Below are 21,072 nucleotides of genomic sequence, written 5' to 3' on the forward strand. Positions count from 1 at the left end.
TGATAACATTTTGTAATGCTCAATTCAGTTCAGTTCAGTCACTCAGTCATGTCCGACTCTTTGCAACTCCATGAATTGCAGCACGCCAGGCCTCCCTGTCCATCACCAACTCCCGGAGTTCACTCAGACTCACATCCATCAAGTTGGTGATGCCATCCAGCCATCTCATCCTCTGTCATCCCCTTTTCCTCCTGCCCCCAATCCCTCCCAGCATCAGAGTCTTTTCCAATGAGTCAACTCTTTGCATGAGGTGGCCAAAGTACTGGAGTTTCAGTTTTAGCATCATTCCTTCCAAAGAGCATCCAGGGCTGATCTCCTTCAGAATGGACTGGTTGGATCTCCTTGCAGTCCAAGGGACTCTCAAGAGTCTTTTCCAACACCACAGTTCAAAAGCATCAATTCTTCAGCGCTCAGCTTTCTTCACAGTCCAACTCTCACATCCATACATGACCACAGGAAAAACCATAGCCTTGACTAGACGGACCTTTGTTGGCAAACTAATGTCTCTGCTTTTCAATATGCTATCTAGATTGGTCATAACTTTCCTTCCAAGGATAAGTGTCTTTTAATTTCATGGCTGTAATCACCATCTGCAGTGATTTTGGAGCCCCCAAAAATAAAGTCTGACATTGTTTCCACTATTTCCCCATCTATTTGCCATGAAGTGATGGGACCAGATGCCATGATCTTCATTTTCTGAATGTTGAGCTTTAAGCCAACTTTTTCACTCTCCATTTTCACTTTCATCAAGAGGCTTTTGAGTTCCTCTTCACTTTCTGCCATAAAGGTGGTGTCATCTGCATATCTGAGGTTATTGATATTTCTCCCGGCAATCTTGATTCCAGCTTGTGCCTCTTCCAGCCCAGTGTTTCTCATGATGTACTCTGCATATAAGTTAAATAAGCAGGGTGACAATATACAGCCTTGACGTACTCCTTTTCCTATTTGGAACAGTCTGTTGTTCCATGTCCAGTTCTCACTGTTGCTTCCTGACCTGCATATAGGTTTCTCAAGAGGCAGGTCAGGTGGTCTGGTATTCCCATCTCTTTCAATGCTACCTGTAGGTAAATTATTTTTTTTCCAATATTTTGAAGATGAAAGGCTAAGACACAGGTATTTTCCAAAAATGTCTCAGCAAACTCCAGTTTTTATCACCTCTTGCTGGCTGAAGTTGGTAGCATTCTGAAATCCAGGCTTTTACTGCTGTTGACTCTTTATAGCTGAGTAATAATGTCATGGCATGTTACGGATAATTGTGATAATTGGCAGCTTTTCATGTGTGGGAGCTTAAAATACATGGATACCTAAGTATTTTAAAAAATTATCCACCTTAATGAATGCTATTTGCCTGTTTCAATTTCTTAGCTAATTTGAAACAGAAAAAGTAACCGTCTAATTTACCTGTCTAGAGCCTGCCAGCATGTAAATCAATAGTCATTTTCTGGATATGTTCAAGGAGAGGTGAGTTCAAGCATGGAGAAAGTCTAATGACTTGAACAGATCACTCCAATAAAAGTTTTATTTATGAAAACAGATTCTTCAGTTAATTTGAAGGAGCTGATACATGGATGGCTAATATAGGTTTGCCCTACCCTAACTCATTCAAATGGAAGTATAGACATCTATATCATAAGTCTTTGGTTGCAAGTGACAAAAAAATATTGCCTCTGATTACTTTTAGCTTAAAAGGAATCCTTACATATGATTGAAAAGTTACTGACTTCAGGCATGGTCAGATCTAGGTGCTTAAATGATGGTATCAGGAACCTGTTTCTGTCTTGGTTCTGAGTTCCTCATTCCCAGGCAGGCTTTTCCCTTAGGGTTGCAAGGTGGCCATGTACACTGAAAGCTTTTATTACCATCTTAGCACCTTAAGCATAAAGTGAAGATTTATTTCCTGGAAGTTCAAAAAAGAAAAAAAAAGCTAATGCTTATTATTCTGTTTGTCCTGGATTAGATAAAATATCCAGTCAAAAATTAATTGTTGTGGCCAAGAATCGTGATGTTCTTATTGTCCAGGCCTGGGGCACAAGCGGGTAATTCAATCTCAGTGGACTTCTAAGTATAAAGATGTTTCTCCAAGGAAAATGGGGTGCTGTTATCGAAAAAAAAAAAGGTCAGGGTTGCTAGGTGGGCAGGAGTAACAAATGCCATTGCAGTGTATGTGTGTATGTTAAAGATTTATATAAATATGAAGATTTATATGTTTAGCTATTTAATCATTTCTTGTAGTTATGAATGTTAAAAGAAGTTTGAGGATTTTATATATACATTTAAGTGTATTTGAGTACTACAGTGGCCTAATAGGTAATTGTGAAAGTTTTAACAACCATGATACTGACCTACAAACTTTTGTCTCAGCATGAAGAAGAGAAATGAGTACTTAAAATGATAACTATATAAACCAGTTGGTGATAGCACATTAATAAGTTGGAGAAGCAAATAGTTATTTCTTTTTATACTTTGGTTTGAGAGCTAAGACTTTACCAGATGGTGGACTTTGACAAAGAGAAAATACAAAATCCAGAAGTCCTCATTTAACCCACAGAAGGGAATTTGCATGTAAACTTGTCATGCTCAGTATGAATGTTCATTATGATCATTATTTCTATTAAAAAAAGTTTTTTTGGGGTAGCCTGCAGGGTGACCTCAGTGGGAGGTTTTACAGACCAAAAATAAAAGAGCACGTTCACAAATTGCCTTTCAGCAGATAATGAACCAAATGTTCAATTAATTTACTTTAGGACTATTTCATATGCCATTATGATTTCTGCCTCCTCTGAAATCCAGTACATTTACTGTCTGTCCTGTTCATATGGAAATCTGAGCATTTTTAAAGATGAGATCATCCATTAGACTGTGGTGGCTAAGAAGTGGGCTTAGAAATAACACAAGTGGATTTGAGGTCATATCACTTATTGCTGTGTCAACTTGGAGAAGTCTCTTAGCTTCTTAATACTCAGTTTCCCTAGCTGTAGTGCAAAAGAAATACAAGAGAATAATAGTAGTGGATACTTCATAGGCTGGTATAAAATAAGCTATGTAAATTGCTTCACACAATGCCTAGTCCCGTGTAACCATTCAAAAGTCTTACATATTGAGTATTACATTTTTATTGATAGCATGTTTTCCATTATTGTATGTTATCTTCCAGCATTAATTTCCTTGAAGATAGAGATATTATCTTAAAAATATTCGTATTATCTCAACAAATACCATGGCATGTTGAAGACACTGAAAACTAATCAATTACATTACCAAATGAAAGTGTAGGAACTCTACTTCAAATCTTGCTAACCCCACCGCTCCTCGTTTTCCATTTTTTGCATTTTTCCATGATGTCATTTTCCTAGTTGAGCTTATTAACAAGAGGCAGAGGACAGAAGCGTAGAACGATATCCTGTGAGGAACTGGGGCAGAATAGATGTTATTCATTTTTTTTTCATTCATTCTTTTACTCAATTTTCCATCCAGTCTCTTTTGTATAACTTCACTGTGTATGTGATAGGTGCCAAGAACAGTTTAGCAAAGGCATGAAAACCTGTGAAGACAAAATACAGCAATGAATAACACACCGAGCCATGGATATTAAATGTCTTAATAGATGTGCACATTAAATGTTGTGGTCCCTCAGGGTAGAAAGGGATTGCATCTAGCAGAGGAAAATAGTTGACCTGAAGTATTCATTCTTTTATATGTGACATGACAGGAAATGGCGATTGTATTTTGGTACAGTTCATGCAAAGATGGATTAAGGGGAAGGGTAGAATAAGAGCAGTTTTCAAAACTTAGATATTTTCCATTTCAGAGTCCTTAATGTCAGCTGCTTTTTGCAAGTACATATTTGTGTGCTGGAAAATGTACAAGGTTTGTTTGCTGCTGCTGCTGCTGCTGCTAAGTCGCTTCAGTCGTATCTGACTCTGTGCGACCCCATAGACGGCAGCCCACCAGGCTCCGCCATCCCTGGGATTCTCCAGGCAAGAACACTGGAGTGGGTTGCCGTTTCCTTCTCCAATGCATGAAAGTGAAAAGTGAAAGTGAAATCGCTCAGTTGTGTCTGACTCTTAGCAACCCCATGGACTGCAGCCCACCAGGCTCCTCCATCCATGGGATTTTCCAGGCAAGAGTACTAGAGTAGGGTGCCATTGCCTTCTCTGACAAGGTTTGTTTAGCCATATCTAATTCCATGCTGGCTCAGAGGTTAAAGTGTCTGCCTGCAATGAGGGAGACCTGGGTTTGACCCCTGGGTTGGGAAGATCTCCTGGAGGAGGAAATGGCAACCCATTCCAGTATTCTTGCCTGGAGAATCCCATGGACAGAGGAGCCTGGTGGGCTACAGTCCATGGGGTCGCAAAGAGTCGGACACGACTGAGCGAGTGACTTAACTTAATTCATTAATACTCAGAGTGACTCTTACATGCACAGTATTGCATTGGTCTTTAAGGAAGGTGCATAAAACAGAGTCCTTGTGTTCTAGGACCTCAGTGACCTAGTTAGAGAGACAAGGCACATCTAGAAAAGTTAGGTAATAACAAGCAAGCCATGTATTGGTTGGTGCCTCAGTGAATAATTCAAAGTGTAGTTATGATTTCAGTAAAGGAGAGATTCACATTTCTGGGGAATGGTTACTATAGGTTATTGGAAAAGATAGCATTTTCAACTGGGCCTTAGAAATGGAATCAGAGAAGAAAGAAAAAGAATAGTGTAGTTGTATTCTGTCATGGGACACTTCTGGGTTGCTGTGGGAGACAAGGATGGACACACAGATTGAGGCCAGAGTGACGAGAAAAGCAAATGGGGAGTAGACTGTTGTGTAGCCAAAGCATGCTGGAGAGGTTTCATTGCATCTGCGATTGCTGATGAGTGGAAGGTGGCTGTGCAGATGAGTGCGGAGGCCAAGTTCAAGCTCCGCAGGAGAGAGTGTGAGGATGACGTCTGCTGTGGTGGCTGGTGGTGGCAGTGGGTGGACAGCATTCCTGCCATGCATTTGCCTTCTTCCTGTTGGTAGCAGGGCTTTGATGGCACCACATGTCTCCAGCCCCTGCAGACCATCACGTTGTCCTCTGACAGGTGGACCTGGGTCAGAGGTAACCACATTCATGTAGGACCCTCCAGGGAATTCTTGAACCTCTCAAAAATCCAAAATACATTTTAACCCAGAGGATGAATGAAAAAAGGAAAAAAATCAAAGCAGATTAAAGGCATTAACTTCATTTTGATCTGCAGACCTTCTGTTCTGACAAAAGTGATTGGATGAATTTGACAGCTTCTCTTTCTCGTTCCTTTCTTATTCTGTTACCCTCTCTCATTTTTTTCTCTAGGTTTTCTTTTATGATGAAACTAGATTAGTTATTACTTAGAATTGTAATCTAGTCAAGTGTAAAGCAAGTTGATTTTCTGATGTTCTCAAACCCCCTACTCCTCTGGTATTAAATTAAGACTGAAAGGGCTTATTTATTTTCCCCTTATTGTTTTATTGGCTATTTTCCTGGAATGTGTGGACACCTTTGCATTCTCATTACTGAAGCCACTTAATTTACTAAAGTAAAACGTGCAGAACTTTTGGCTATTTTCTTTCTTATCTGATATCTTTTCAACATAGAGGAATTGTCAAGGCTGATAGCTGTGAGAGCTTGCTTTCTTAGAAGCCAGGCAGGTGTTGATGGTAAGGGCTGGCAATTTTTAAATGAATCTTTACCTTGTATTTTAGCTATCCTGGTGATCATCATCATCCCAGTTTTTAGGTGGGGGAACTTGAGGCACAGAGAGGGTAACTAACTTGTCTCAGATCACACAACAAATAAGTAATGGAGTTGGGATTCAAACCCAGTTTGGCTAAGGAGTCTGAAAGTAGCGGTATGGCTCGTATTTAGCTCATTTCTTTATTTGACCAGGACTTCCTTGGTGGTCAGACAGTAAAGCATCTGCCTACAATGCGGGAGACCTGGGTTCAGTCCCTGGGTTGGGAAGAACTCCTGGAGAAGGAAATGGCAACCCTCTCCAGTATTCTTGCCTGGAAAATCCTATGGACAGAGGAGCTTGGTAGGCTATAGTCCATGGGGTCACAAAGAGTCAGACATGACTGAGCGACTTCACTCACTTCACTTTTATCTGATCAAAAGTTATAGGGGAAAAATGAATTCCTGACATACTTCATTGCACCCTGCATATCTTTGTGTTAATAATGATGTTAAAAATTGGGGAGGGTGTTTGTTGGCCATAGAGGATGCCTCTCCCACATGTTGATATTGACAATATAATACCTCTTATTTCTGATTCTTGGAGAAGCTTTCTTTTGATGAGGGGAGCAACTGAGGAAAGAAACTAGAGTTGGCAAGACAGTTTATGACATGTGATTTTGGAATTTTATCCTGGAGATTGTTATACTGGTTGCTCAGAGGCTATATTTAATAAATAAGACAACTTATGAAAGGTGCTCAGTCGCGGTGCCCAGAGAGGAAGACCTGGACGTAACATGACGTCTTTCTTTCTTTCTGCTTTGCAGAGGTGCAGCGAGTTGCTGTCTGATAAGCAGTGAGCTGTTCTTTTCTAACTTGAGAACATCAGACTGCAGAGTAGTGCTCTGTGGATTCCAGTTCAGCACAGATGAACTGTGCAGTGTCTATGCAGGAGAGTCTGTTCTTTAAGCAGGAGAGATGTTCATTCTGCTCTGTTAGAGGTGAAGACAAAGCCACATGGCATCTTTTAGAAATGAACAAAAAGTTGATTCTCTAAACATAGACTTTTCTGAAAGCTAATTCTGTCTTAGGGATCTTTGATGTTGAATGTTGATGAAAAATCAGTCAAATTTGTGACTGTCAGTTTCAGAACCACTGTGCTGAATAACTATATCTAGATTCCAAATTCTGCCAACGGTTTCTTACCATTCTCTTATTCCCTCTATGTGTTCTCTGATCCTCTAAAATAGTCACACATCCCATTTCTTGATTGGAAAGACATTGCAAGTGTTTTTACACAAAAATCCTGGAACTTTAGGTTTTTTTTTTCTCCCAGAGATTTAGGAAATTTCAAAGACACTTTTGTTCTAATTACAAAAGTAAAACATATTGTATCTTATATTAATAGGTATTCAGTTACCTTGTTTTAATGTTCTGCAAGCACAGAACAATTTGCAGATGTTTTTCTTGTTTGCTGGTTTATATACCAACTTTCTTATTCACTTAACTAATTAATTAATTAGTTAATGTTTGTTTTCCCTCCAGCATATAATTTAGAATCTTTTTGTTAGGTTCTTTGCTTTATCTTCAAAGCCTGAAGCAAAACCTATTTAGAGCATAGACATTACTCAATAAATATTGCTGAATGAATACATGAATGAATTATGCATGTATTAGAATTGATATGAAAGTGAAAAGAAGAAAATAGAAGCCCTAGAAATAAACTGAATAACATTTAAAAGATACATATACAGGCAGTCCTTGCTTTGCATTTTATTGCAGGACCATAAAAATGACTATGCAAGCTGAGATTATATAAAACAATCCTAATGATCAATGAGAAAAGTTATTTATTGTTCTTTGACATTTAAAAAATTTTCCAAATCATTAAAATTTCTCTTAGTGTTGACTGTAAAGGTAGAGGGAAATGAAAGAAATAATAAAACCAGTATTTATTTAGTACAAGCTAATTTAAAACATTAGAAGCATTGAGATTAAATTGGTTGATTTCTTTGTAAAATCTGGTCAGAAGTAGTTTGCTTGTTTGCTGTAGTACAGTTTATGAAATGGAGTGAACATCTTTTCTGTGCCCAGAGGAGTTGTCATATTCCTAAGTCTGGATCAGCTTCCAACATTTTATCCTTTGTGCTTTCCATGTCAGGAAATGTGTATGAGAGTTCCTTAAACGTGAAGGTTTTTTTTTTGGCCTGTATCACTTCCTCTGGGACATTATTATCATTTTGTTACAACCACTTGCCTTACTGTTTATGTTAATGAGTTTGCTTTCACTAAGTTCCGCTGACTGTACATCTGGAGTCTCTCAAATGGGGAACGGCAGCATTATCTACATTCCCATAATCAGTTAGGTCTTAACTCCATTTGTATTTGACGTAGGTTGCACTTCCAGCATTAGTACTTTTTGTTTCTGGGCTGTACTTCCATCTTTGTTGGCCAACTCCCTCTTTTGATTATTCATGTCATATGCATTTATCATTGCAAGAAAAGGAGGCCGCACCACTATGCACTTTGCTGTCTGTGCATAACAAATGTGTAGTGACCCGTCACCGGCAGACTTTGAAAGGGGCGCTATGATTGGTCATGATCATGATGCACGTATGTTATTTACATGGTAGCTGATGGACTGAAGAGCTGGCAGTGAACTTTGTATTTTATGCGATTACTCATAGTTAATATACCACACAACTGAAACTTAAGCTGTGGTGCTGGGCTACTGGTGTTATTTAACTCAACTGTAGCAGCTGAAATTCACACTCATTAGAACCATGCAAAATGAGGGCTGCCTCATTTCCACACTATCTTATGGATACATGTGTATTTTTTCTTTAGCAAAGTGGGTTGCTTTATACATGTGATTTTGTAGTTTTATTTTTTCAATTAATATTATATGATATGCATGTCAAAAAACAATAATCTCATCTTTATGTTTTATGATGACATAGTATTTGATTGAATGGGCTTAACCAATGGTTTGTTTAACCAATCCTCCTTTTTGGATGTTTAGGCTTTTTCTATTTTTCTCAATTATAAAATATGCTACACTGGTCACCTCTGTAGATAAGATGCTGCGATAGCAACTGTTATTTATTTGAAATGAACATCTTTCTAGGGGTGGAATTCCTGGCTCACAGGATAGATATACTTTGAAAACATTTCCATATTTTTTTCAAATTTCCCTTCAGAAAGATGTTTCTGTTTGGACTCCTACCAGTGATGTAAATTGAAAGATGCTGGTGCATATGTCCTAAACCCTTGCCCACATTGAGAGTGTCATTCTTTGAAGTTTTTGCCATTTTTATATGCAAAACATATATTTTGTTTTAATAATTAGTTTTGACTACTAGGCAGGTTGAATATTTTCATGAGTTTGTAGTAAATGTATTTTGACCTATGGAATTTTATTCTGCCTAGTATTATAGCAGTTTTCAGATGGTAGGAATTTTTTTTTGTTTTATTAGGTTGAGAGCATATATTACTACAAAGCTCTACAGATGAAAAATCTGTGTACTTGGACCACAGTCACATGTATATACCATTCTTTGGGGATTATAAGGAGTATCCATGGGCTTTATCTTATAACCGTCAGTTTCCAAAAGCTTTCCTTTTTTTTTTTTTCCTTTTATTTTAAAGAAAGAGAAAACAGCCCACATCTAGGAGGAGATTCTAGTTAATTTTTCATTACATGACTTTTAGGAGATGGGGTCAGAAGGAGCTAGTAGGGCATTCAATTATGTGCTCAAGCAAGTTGGAAGGTTTTTTCCCCTTCTGGTGTACAATATTTTACTTGGGCTTGTTTTTCAAGTGCACTGAAGTGTGACTAAACATTTTTGGGTACTGCCATTATGTAAAGAAGAGGCTCCGTCTTGTTAAATATTCCTTCATCAACTTTGCAGTTAGGCAGTTACAGGCAGTAAGGAGCCTGCAAGGGCATGGGCTTTGGGCATTGGGCACAGGGAAGGTGGCTGGGAGGCGGGGGCCTGGGGGAAACTTAGGATTGGGGTGCTCTCTTGCCCCCTCCCACTGCTGTAGAGAAAATGATTGGCTCCAGCTGGTTTCTGTCTCAGACTTTTGGATGGGTCATCAGTGGAGAAAGAGAGAAGCTCACGTGGTCGGACCTCAGCTCATCTGAGGGCTAAAGGTTCTCCGTCAGTCGGGACGTGGAATTGGAGCTCTGTCCTCCTGGAGCGTGGTGGAGAGCTGAGACACGGTTCAGAACCAAAGGAGTAGAGAAGGCCTTGGATTCCTTTTGTCTTTAGGTTGGGGACGAGGGAGGCTCGGCGAGGAAGATGTCCACTGAAAATGTGGAAGGGAAGCCCACCAGCTCTGGGGACAGAGGAAGACCTCGGAGCCACACTTTGCTCAGGGTTGTCCAGCCGATGTTTAACCGCAGTATTTTCACTTCTGCAGTCTCTCCTGCAGCAGAACGCATCCGATTCATCTTGGGCGAGGAGGATGACAGCCCAGCACCCCCTCAGCTCTTCACGGAACTGGATGAGCTGCTGGCCGTGGATGGGCAAGAGATGGAGTGGAAGGAGACGGCGAGGTGAGGCATGGCTGAGTGTGCAGGACTGAGCCAGGGGAACAAGGACGGGGCAAGATCCTTGTCTGGGAGCCCCTTTCTCTAACCTGAGCACTTTGAATGACCGATGAGCCTCAGGTTGGCTGGTTAAAGATTAAAAGGATTCCTTCTCTTTGACATTGATGTGGATGTGGGACACCCTTTTTTTCACTTCTGGGGTCATTGGTCTGCATTTTAACCTTTATAAGATATTAGAAGTAAATCGCCATTTATAGGTATTTAACAATAAAATATTTTAAAGAGAGAAAGTCAGGCACCTAAAATGATGGCCTGGAGATATATACCCATGGTCTCCACATGCCAAGGTATCTTGTGGTACCATGTCTTACTTGTTACCCATTCCCTGTTAGGGAGGGGTGGCAAAGACAATGACTGTTACCCACAAACTTGCCATTATTCCAAGTGAAAACTTGTCGTCTTTTATAGATAGAGTGAAAACAAGTAGAAGGTTCACTTGAATTGGGAGTAGTAGGGACCCAAGTTTAATTTCAGACCCTTGTCACCTGCCAGCCCATAACATTCATCATCATATATAAATATACATACTATATATATGCAAATTAAGATACACAATATATAAATATAATATATATGTTAAAATATGTTGTATCTATATTATATAGTTTATTTATAAATATATATCATGTTATATTAGATATATCATTGTATTATGGACATTTACATACATACATGTATATATGTGGAAATGTTATATAAATTGTTAAGCACTGCACATATATCTAAAGTTTCATTAATCTCACAACAGAGCTTTTCTTTCTTTCTTTCTACATGTAGATTTAGTTATATCTACCACATTAAATCGTCTATGACATATAAAAATCATTTAATACAAAGATGTTGATATAGTGGCAGTTATTGGTCTGTTTTCATCACTATATGGAGGTTCAGTGTATTTGACTTTCACCAACAAAATAATATTGACATATCCCTTTTATAGGCTGTAATTTAATTCACATCAATTAAATTCAGCCAGTATGTTTTTAATGACTCTAACCTGGGTCTCCTACATTGCAGGCAGATTCTTTACCATCTGAGCCACCAGGGAAGCCCAAACAACATGCCTTGTATAGGCTGTAATATATTTCAAATCAATTAAATTCAGCCAGTACGTTTTGACTATACAATACGTGTTGGGCACTGTTTTAGGTACTGGGAATACAGAAGTGAGCAATAACTCATTTCTGCCCCTCCATCTCAAATGCTCCCTCTTGAAGCTCTTCATTCTTTGCTCTCTTGGGGGCCTCTTTCCAGTCGTTGTCTCTTTCCCCCCTCTCTTAGCACCAATCACCTGGATATTAAAAGTTTTTCATAAAGTATGCTTTTAGTTGATAAAACATTGTCCCGAAGAAGTCTGTCAAACTGAAAACTTGTACCAGTACCTCTATTTCATTCTTTCTTTTTCTTCTTTCTAACAGAAAAGATCAGAGTGAGAATTATACTGGTGCAGCATTAATTAAGTGTTGGGGAGATTTTGATTTAGTTTTGACTTTGCTGCTAACTAGCAGGTCATATAATCATGTAGTTTTCCTGAGCTTGTGTTTTTTATGTTGTCAAATGAGAGTCATATTGGGTTGCATTGTTTCTAATATCATTGTATTTTATAGCTCTAAAATTCCATCCCTCTTTGTATATTGGTGTCATCAGCTGCAACTAGACGAGTTCCATTGATTCTTAACTTTGATCTTAAAATTCTGTGCGAGTACCTATATAGAGTAGAATTCAGGTACAGCATTCTGTTTTTAATTTCAGCCAAATGCAGACTGTACTTTATTTTATGTGACCCCTGGTCCCAGAAATGTGAAGGGATCACAGCTCATTGTATCAGTAGTTCAAAATGGGCACAATATTTTCATTTAAGATTTTTAAAGGTTAAGATGGTCATGAATAATTTACCATCTTTAAAAGCTGGCTATTTCCTTGGGAACAACATATGTGTCCTTTTGGTAATGTCATGGGTTCCTGAGAGAGTGTACTGCTGGAGAAAAAGTGTGGTGGGTGTACACCATGTCATGGAGGAAACTGTCCAGAAAGAAACATATGACAATAGTCTACCTTCTATAACTTCTCCTATATAGGACTTGCCACAATTACTATTAATTAATTAATCATATATGTGATATTCTTTTTTTCATTTTGTTTACCTCATTATACTCATTCACCTGAAGGGAGAGATTATGATTATGATTAGTTGAGAACTGATTGCCTTAGAATCTACTGTTCTAAATATAATAATTTCTTAAAATTATTATGTGATTGAAGTTGGAGGTCTGTGATAATCCATTTCTTTCTGACTGATGTATAGCTCAGTGTACCCAGGTATCCAGCCCAAGGTACCCAGCACACCACTGACAAAGCCCGAAAGAGGACCTTTGTTTGATGTTTCAAACTAATTCATCAATACACTGATGCCATCTGCGTATAGTTCTCTAGCCCAGACTTCTTGGCTTGTTTGATTGAAAACAAATATTTGGGTGGGTAGTTGGCATCTCAAAGGGCTTCCCAGGAGGCACTAGTGGTAAAGAACCTGCCTACGAAGGCAGGAGATATATGAACCACATTCTTATATCGATCCCAGAATTGGGATAGATCCCAGGTTTGGGAAGATCCCCTGGGGGAGGGCATGGCCGCCTACTCCAGTATTCTTGCCTGGAGAATCCCCAGGGACAGAGGAGGCTGGTGGGCTATAGTCCATAGGGTCACATAGAGTCAGGCACAACTGAAGTGACTTAGCATGCATGCAGGCATCTCAAAGTAAAATGTTAGAAACTGAGCTTCTGATCTTCCCACATCAGACCTGCTCTTCCTACAAGGTTCCCCACCACAGTGAACAACTCCATTTTTTTAGTTGTTCAAGCCAGAAAGATTGGAGTCTTTTTGACACCTGTCTTTCTCTGCATCCCTTACTTGATCCACTGGCAAAGCCTATCTAGTTTACCCTCAACGTTATTCAGATATTCAGAATCTCACCATTATCTTGCATTCAGTGCTGCCACAACCCTGGTCCAATCCACCATTCTTCTTCATCTAGATGACTGCAAATGCTTCGTAATTAGTCCATCTCCCTGAACCTGCCCTTACTTCCCTCATGAGCTCTACACAATGATCTCTTGACCTCATCTCCTACTTCTCTCCTCCTGGTTAGCTCTGCCCTAGCCTCACTGGCTTGGTCATGCTCCTGTGTCAGGGCCTTTGCACTTGTGCTTCCCTTTGTCTGAAATGCTCTCCCTGTGTACCCAGTGTCATCTCTGTGGCCCATTTCCTCACCTCCTTCAGGTCTCTATTCAACCATGACCTCCTCACTGGAAACAAGCAACTTTCCCCAAACTTTCCTATCCCTCATCCTTTATTCTGTTTGTCTTTAGTACTTATCAACGTTTGGCATGTTAACATATCTTGTTGTCGTCTCTCTCCAATAAAGTAAAGCTCCATGAGGGCAGGAACTTGGGGTTGTTTTGGTTAGCACTATATTCCTACTGTTTTCAACTACCTGTGACATAGCCCATAGTTGAAAATTGCGTGTTTATAGAATGAACGAATAGAGAAATAGAGCCTTGATTCTTAGCTTACTGCTCCACCTAAATTCTGTTGGGAAGTTTGGAGATGGTTGCGTCTCCAGAAGTGATTCAGATTGTCAGTGGGTTTTACTTCCTGCAACATGACTCTGCTTCTGAATATTTTGATAGTAATTTGTGACTGCCATTTATGATGTCCAGTTTCCAGGCATGATGGGGCTTTTCTTCCCCACAAAAAGCTCTAAAACCTACCAGACTAATAAAAGTTTAAGACTTAAAAGGGACTCATTTTGCATATGAAAATGCAGCATGAATTTTTTTTTGGCTAACATTAAACAGAGAATTCTTTGCTTTTTGTGAAAACTCCAATTAAAGGGACTATTTTATTCCATAGAGAGCTAACCTGCCCGATCTTTCCAGCTCCATGTAGTTTCCACTGTGAGTCCACACCCCGTAGAACACAATAACACCCTCTTTAGTATTTTCCCTTTTAATGTTTTATACTTTTTTCAGTTGACCAATGATTTCATTTGACCAAGAATATCCTACATGGCGTCTCAACATTACTGCAGTTTTAGTCCTACTTCAGGAAGTTCAGGTTAGCTCTGTGTCTTAAAAAATAAGGAAAATGCTTCCACTGGTAGGAAAAATATCCCCTTTTAAGTCTCACAAAGCACAGTAGTCATGTAAAACTATAAACAAGGGAAGTCTTTATTTATATGACGTTTGAAGTATAGCCAACCCTACCACCCTCTTTTTTCCCACATCTTTTCCCTGATTTTTTCTTTCCTGAAAGTCAAAACTTTGAATTTACACTGGCTTTCCCAAAGGTAGAATGATCAGACCTGAGAAATATATATAATCAGTGGAATACAGAGAATATTATTTTTCAAAAGAGTATCCTTAGTGTTAGGTCATTAGAATACTGACATTCAGAGACTTCCCTGGTGGTCCAGTAGTTTAGACTGCATGCTTCAACTGCAGAAGGTGCAGGTTTAGAGAACCCTGGTCAGAGAACTAAAATTCCCTGAGTGCGCATGGTATGGCAAAAAGTCAAAAAACCAAAACTTTAATACTGACTTTCAGTGATGTAGCAGTAGTTCTAATGGAACATTTGGTACTAGTGAATGATCCTGTGCTTCTCATTAAGAATTTCTAGGTGACTGTTGTTGTTCAGTTCCTAAGTTATGTCCAACTCTTTGCAACCCAGTGGACTGCAGCACACCAGACTCCTCTGTCCTTCACCATCTCCTGAAGCTCACTCAAATTCATGTCCATTGAGTGGGGGATGCTATCTGACCATCTCACCCTCTACTGCCCCCTTCTCCTTTTGCTTTCTATCTTTGCCAGCATCACGGTCTTTTCCAATGAGTTGGCTTTTCACATCAGGTGGCCAAAATATTGGTGCTTGAGCAACAGTCCTTCCAATGAATATTCAGGACTGATTTCCTTTAGAATTGACTGGTTTGATCTCCTTGCAGTCCAAGGGACTCTCAAGAGTCTTCTCCAACACCACAATTTGAAACCATCAATTCTTTGGCGCTCAGTTTTCTTTATGATCCAACTCTCACATCCATACATGACTACTGGAAAAACCATAGCTTTGACTATATGAACTTTTGTCAGCAAAGTGATGTCTCCACTTTTTAATATGCTGCCTAGGTTTGTCATAGCTTTCCTTCTAGGTGACTAGGCATCAGCTAATTGATTCATGAAGCAAACTGGTAAAAGAATAAGTCATGATCCAGTTTTGGTGATGGCCTTAAGCCAGCTAGAAAGGCTATCACAACCCCCCATGACTCCAAACTCTTTATTTCTGTGAGTCAGTGATGTTTGCCAACGTGGTTTTTGGCTTTCAGTTTTCCCTCAGTGAATATTCAGATGGACCGTGTTGGAATTCATCACTGTTTTAAGAATCTGTGTTAAAGATCACTTCCCCAGTGAGACTCAAATGCTACTGCCAAACCTGCGTAAAAAAGAAAGACATCACGAGTTTCAATAAACCCAACAAGCCAACAAAGGGAAAGGGTACTGATGTTTCAGTTCTAGTGGGCCACATGGAGGAACAGTTTTTGCTTGGCCAAGTGACCCTGCCTCCCTTTGGGGAACCTGACCTGGGTTCTGGGCCTGGCCATCAAACATAGCCACATGCCTGTACCCTGGGGTTTTGCAGAGGGACCCTAATCTACACTGAATCCACTATCTCTTCTCCACTATGTTACTCTGGAAAATTCCATTTGAGACCAGGTTTATTTTTTCTGTAAGAAAAAGGAATTTAATCATCTATGTAATTATATGTGGTTACTACACTGTTTTGCAATAACTTTCACAGTTGATCTAAAAATTTAAGAATTCTCCTTAAAAACATCGTTTATCCCAGATACGCACTAGCATTGGCATCTTTTATGTGTGATGAGGCATTTATTAGTTAACAAGAAATTTATTATTGTTTTAATAGCTTTATATAGTTGGATTATATTCTAGGGCAAAGGTCATGTCTATTTTTCACTGTAAAACTGGCATGATTTTAAGTTAGAGGTCTTCTCTTTTCTTAATTATATTTAATCACACGATCGGAAAGTTGCAAAATGTTCAGTGTTTCCCGTGGGCCTTCTGTTTCTTCAACAAACTAGTGAAATACTGTTTGGTTGGCAGTCACTCAAAGTGTGTTAAACTGTAATGTACTTTATCATTATTCTTCTAAGACCTTGGAAAAAATAAACTTCACCTAATAAACTCTTTCTTAAAGGTTATAACAGTTTTGTGATTGTCAGCATTTAAAAAGCCAACTTCTGAAATTAATTTTTCTATAACATGTCAAATAACTAAGACAAAAGGATAAGTAGGGAACTTATTGCAAATATATGGTTATTCATAGTTATTATGAAGGGTAGATAGTAGCTTTTAGTACATTTTACAGTAAAAATGTCTGGTCTTTAGAACTGTAATTACATGGTTCTAAAGCACCTTTACAAATTCACTGACACATGAATAGGCTGAACTTCGGTACCTTTGCCTTAGCCTTTTCTTTAATGGGTTCTGATTTGAACTGAGTCATTTTCAGTTTTTTCTCAAATTTGTCCTTGATATGTGAGGAAGATAGATATAGCATGTATAGTTTCTGGAATGAAACTACCTGCAGTCTGTTTAAATGGGCAAACCATTACTTTATGCGTGCATGTTTGAAGTACAGTTCCTTGAACAATTCAAGCAGTGTATTTTTAAAAATTCATTCATTCATTAGTTGGCTGCATCGGGTCTTGGTTGCGGTGCACGGGATCTTTCACTGTGGCACGCAGACTCTCTAGTTGTGCTCAGTAGTTGTGGTATGTGGGTTTAGTTGCCCCTCAACGTGTGGGGTCTTAGTTCCCAGACCAGGGATTAAACCTGTGTTCCCTGCATGGCAAGGCAGATTCTTAACCACTGGACCACCAGGGAAGTCCCTCAAACAATGTATTTTAAAGGAATTTAATAGTCATTATCCCAGAATTACCTGGTGGTATTTGCTATACTATGACATGACATCATCACAACATATAATATTTACTGAACTCAAAGTGAAATAGATACTTAAACTGAACTTTGAGACAATACTTGTCTTTCGTAGATTTTAAGGAACTGGCTAGTTTTGAGACTTTACATTCCCGTTTCATTATGGTTAATCTTGACCAAATCTTAACTGGTATAATTCAGGAGGTTGAATAATACTATTTTCTAAATATGCTTTTGAAACTCGTTCAAAGTCGTATTTAAGATGAACTATGGAGAGTAATTGGTCACAAAAGAATGCAATGATTTTACTCCTTTTTTTAAAAAGATTTTGTCAAACTTATATTGTTTGGACAGTTGAAGATTATGGCAAAAAGAGCTCTTGTCATATACTGTATGTAAGTGAGGCTTAGTTTTCTTTTACAAAATGCATTTGGCTATAAGGACTTACGGCAACTGATAGAAGAGCAAGTGGTCATCATTCAGGAGAGATAAGAGGGAAGTAAAGGCTGAGTATACAGAACACTCCCATTTACTGACTTTCTAGCTGGTCCTTGTTATTCATCTTTGACTTAAATTCTGTGACCAAAGATTCTATCCCTCAGATAATAATACTTTTAGAAATAAAAGCAAGACCACTTCTACCATCTTTATGGATAACATAAGTATATGCAATTCTGACTAGGTTTCATATACAATGGAATCTTCTAGAGTCTCATCTTGAGTGATAAATTATAACATCAAATGGAAATATGATTCACATACTGGTCACCAATCAACATGTTAGAGATTCTGTAAGTCTGAAAAGGTAATATGCCTGAAGTTAGCCAGTGTAATATACTCTGTAAAATGATTACTTTCAAAATAACCCAATTACCTTTTATCCTCTGGGCAAATCCATAGAATTCTATAAGAATGTGATGTGAAGTTGTCATTTTTCTCTAATTTCCATCTACTTCTGTGGTTCTAATACCAACAAAGGTGAAGAACTGTTAATTAACACATACTTGCACACACACACACACACACACACACACAGAATATTAAAGATCTTTCTTTCAGAATGTTTCAAAGCTACTTTTGTAGAATAAACAAGGTCTAGTTCTGAAGTTTTAGAACTTTTTGGTGTTGGTTTTTTAATGTGAGGGAGAACATGTGAAAACCTCCACTCCTTACACTTTTGGGGATACAGGGGGAAGGAGGTCTTAGAGTGGAGGGTGAGGTTCGGGATAAGGTTGGCATTGAAATGTGAGAATTTCCTGGGTGGGAGAGGAAAGAGGGGATTTAGAATATAGCTAATATACTCATGAATCACATGAGTGTTGGGCTTGATTAGAATTCTGAATTTTCCTTGACATTGTGGCTGATCTGTTGATCTGTTTTCACTCATGATTCTAATAATGTGTTCTTTTATTCCCCTTGGGAGTGGTGAGCAGTCTATAAATAATACCTTATGTAGAGCTTCCTCTGATCTCTGCCCTTTGTTCTCATCTTCAGTGAGTTGGATGAGTGTTTAGCTTTTCCTAGGAAAACATTTTTCAATTGTTAAACTTTTGGGTGAAGAGTGTAGGAAATGAATTTTTAATCCCTTCTTTATCTCGTCCAATATCTTTCAGAGTTTTGAAGTGATAAAAGCAACATTTTCTCTGGTCATGATAAACAGCAAAATCATGATGTTTTCCTGTTTTCCTTTACCAGTGTAGGAAGAGTCAATATATGTAATATGTGGGATATAAAGACTGTCAAATGTGTTTTGCTCTCATTTCCATTAAACTTTTTGCATTCCTATATATTGCTAAGTTATCAAAATGTCTATAAATCTTGAAAAGAAGAAACTATAAAATAGGGTTATTTGTTCCATTACTAGGGTTAATAAGAGATCTGTTACTATCAGAGTAGATGCATTGTTTACTGAGCTTGTATATTTTTAAATACATGTGGAGCCAAGCTCGAGGGGTAAAAGCTTCTATTAGCATCTTGATGAGAAGGGAACTTGTGTTAACCTAGAGAGAGTTATTAATGTAAGATACAGTAGCACATGCTGGCCCTCTTTAAGCATGAAAGGGCAATTTTATATTTGTCTAACCATTTTACACACCATATTTTTAAATATTTGCAATAAATTTTGGTTCATTACTGATTATTTCACCTTGTATAAACTTGCCTTGTGAAGTTACAACAGAATTCTCACAATAGTGATTATTTTTACACACTGTAGGCCCCACCCACATGGAGAATTTGAAATGCATATTTTTCCTACATTATTTAAAAAAAATTTGTTTAGTAATCATTCTTAAAGATTTCATGGTTACATGTAGATAGATATAAAACCAAGGATACATTGGTTTGTTTTCTTTCTCTCTAACACCAGGAAGAGGAGCAGGCTGGTGAGTCTGTTTGGTGTATTTATAAAGGTAATTCAGTTAATGATAGAATAAGCTTTTAAGACTCCACAAAAGGAGACATTTTGAAAGTGCTGGTGGGGGTGGAACTGGAGAGGTTGGTGTTGCTATTTCCAGAGGTGATGAGAACACTTTTAATTGCTCTTCACTTGAATCTCATGTTTCTAGGTGGATTAAGTTTGAAGAAAAAGTGGAACAGGGTGGAGAGAGATGGAGCAAACCCCACGTGGCCACCTTGTCCCTTCACAGCTTATTTGAGCTGAGGACGTGTATGGAGAAAGGATCCATCATGCTAGACAGGGAAGCTTCTTCTCTCCCACAGTTGGTGGGTAAGTATGTTGTCTTAAGTTCTTAGCATTTTTTCTGCTCTATCTGCCTCTCTATGAATCTTTCTCAATGCAGATGACTTCTAGTGTAAGCAGAGCTGAATATTCTATAGCATTTAATCTCTGTCTCCTTTTAATTTTTATTGTTATTTTAAAAATACTTGCCTATTTATTTTGGCTGCATCAGGTCTTAGTTGTAGTACTTGTGATCTTCATTGAAGCACATGGGATCTTTCATCGAGGTGTGCAGGCTTCTCTCTAGTTGCAGATTACGGGTTTTTAGTTGAAGTACCTGGGTTTAGTAATTGTAGCAAGTGGGCTTAGTTGCCCTGTGACATGTAGGATCTTAGTTCCCCAAACAAGAATCCAACCTGCATCCCCTGCACTGGAAGGCAGATTCTTAACCACTGGACCACCAGGGAAGTTCCTCTTTCTCTTAAGGTTTATTGCAGAAAATTTGGAAAGTACAGACAAATACTGAGAACAAAATTTAAAAAAATCATCCATTGTACTTCCATCTGAACATAGCTGTTGTTAATATTTTGGCATATTTCCATCCAGTTTTATTTCTAAGTCCTCTCTCTTATGCTTTTCACTTTTATGTTATTTTTAAAATTATAATTGGTACCATGTTTGCATGGACAGATTTGCATTCCTTCAGATATTAGCATAGATTGAGGTTTTTAGATAGAACTCTCCCCCCATGTCCTTTGCTATAGTGGACTGGAAGTCTGCACACTAGATTTCTAGAACTTCTTGATCTTAGACATTGTGTTGAGCTTCTCTGGGCCTGTTTTGTCATCTGTAAAATAGGGTTTAAATCCTCTGTGAAAAGGAAGCTGGTCTGTCTAGTCCCTCAGTTGGGTTGATTTTGTAGGTGAACGTCAAGCTTCTTTAGCTGTATGTAGAGAAAACTGGGTGAGGCAAGAAGCCTGTGGAACCTTATTGATTAGTGAATGAGTTGGGTTTCATTGGTGCTGAGGATCATTTGTAGAGCCCCTGGCAAGGCACTGGCCTCATGGTGCAGGGCAACGTTGGCATCTTTGT

The 21,072-nt window shown here is 38.6% G+C and overlaps 1 protein-coding gene across 9 annotated transcripts in view; it reads left to right on the forward strand.

The window, feature by feature from the left end:
- The window catches only part of SLC4A4 (solute carrier family 4 member 4), a 309,392-nt gene that overhangs the window by 88,835 nt on the left and 199,485 nt on the right, over positions 1-21,072 (forward strand). For all 9 annotated transcript variants that reach the window (XR_008717186.1, XM_055588771.1, XM_055588772.1 and 6 more), the window contains 2 exons: positions 10,104-10,239; positions 19,868-20,028. Coding sequence is in view for 8 of the 9 variants with exons in the window: in XM_055588771.1 (XP_055444746.1) it covers positions 10,104-10,239; positions 19,868-20,028 (297 nt within the window). In the remaining variant the exon portion in view is untranslated. The remainder of the gene's footprint in view (positions 1-10,103; positions 10,240-19,867; positions 20,029-21,072) is intronic.

Source organism: Bubalus kerabau, chromosome 7, assembly GCF_029407905.1.
Source record: "Bubalus kerabau isolate K-KA32 ecotype Philippines breed swamp buffalo chromosome 7, PCC_UOA_SB_1v2, whole genome shotgun sequence".
Lineage (NCBI taxonomy): Eukaryota > Metazoa > Chordata > Mammalia > Artiodactyla > Bovidae > Bubalus > Bubalus kerabau.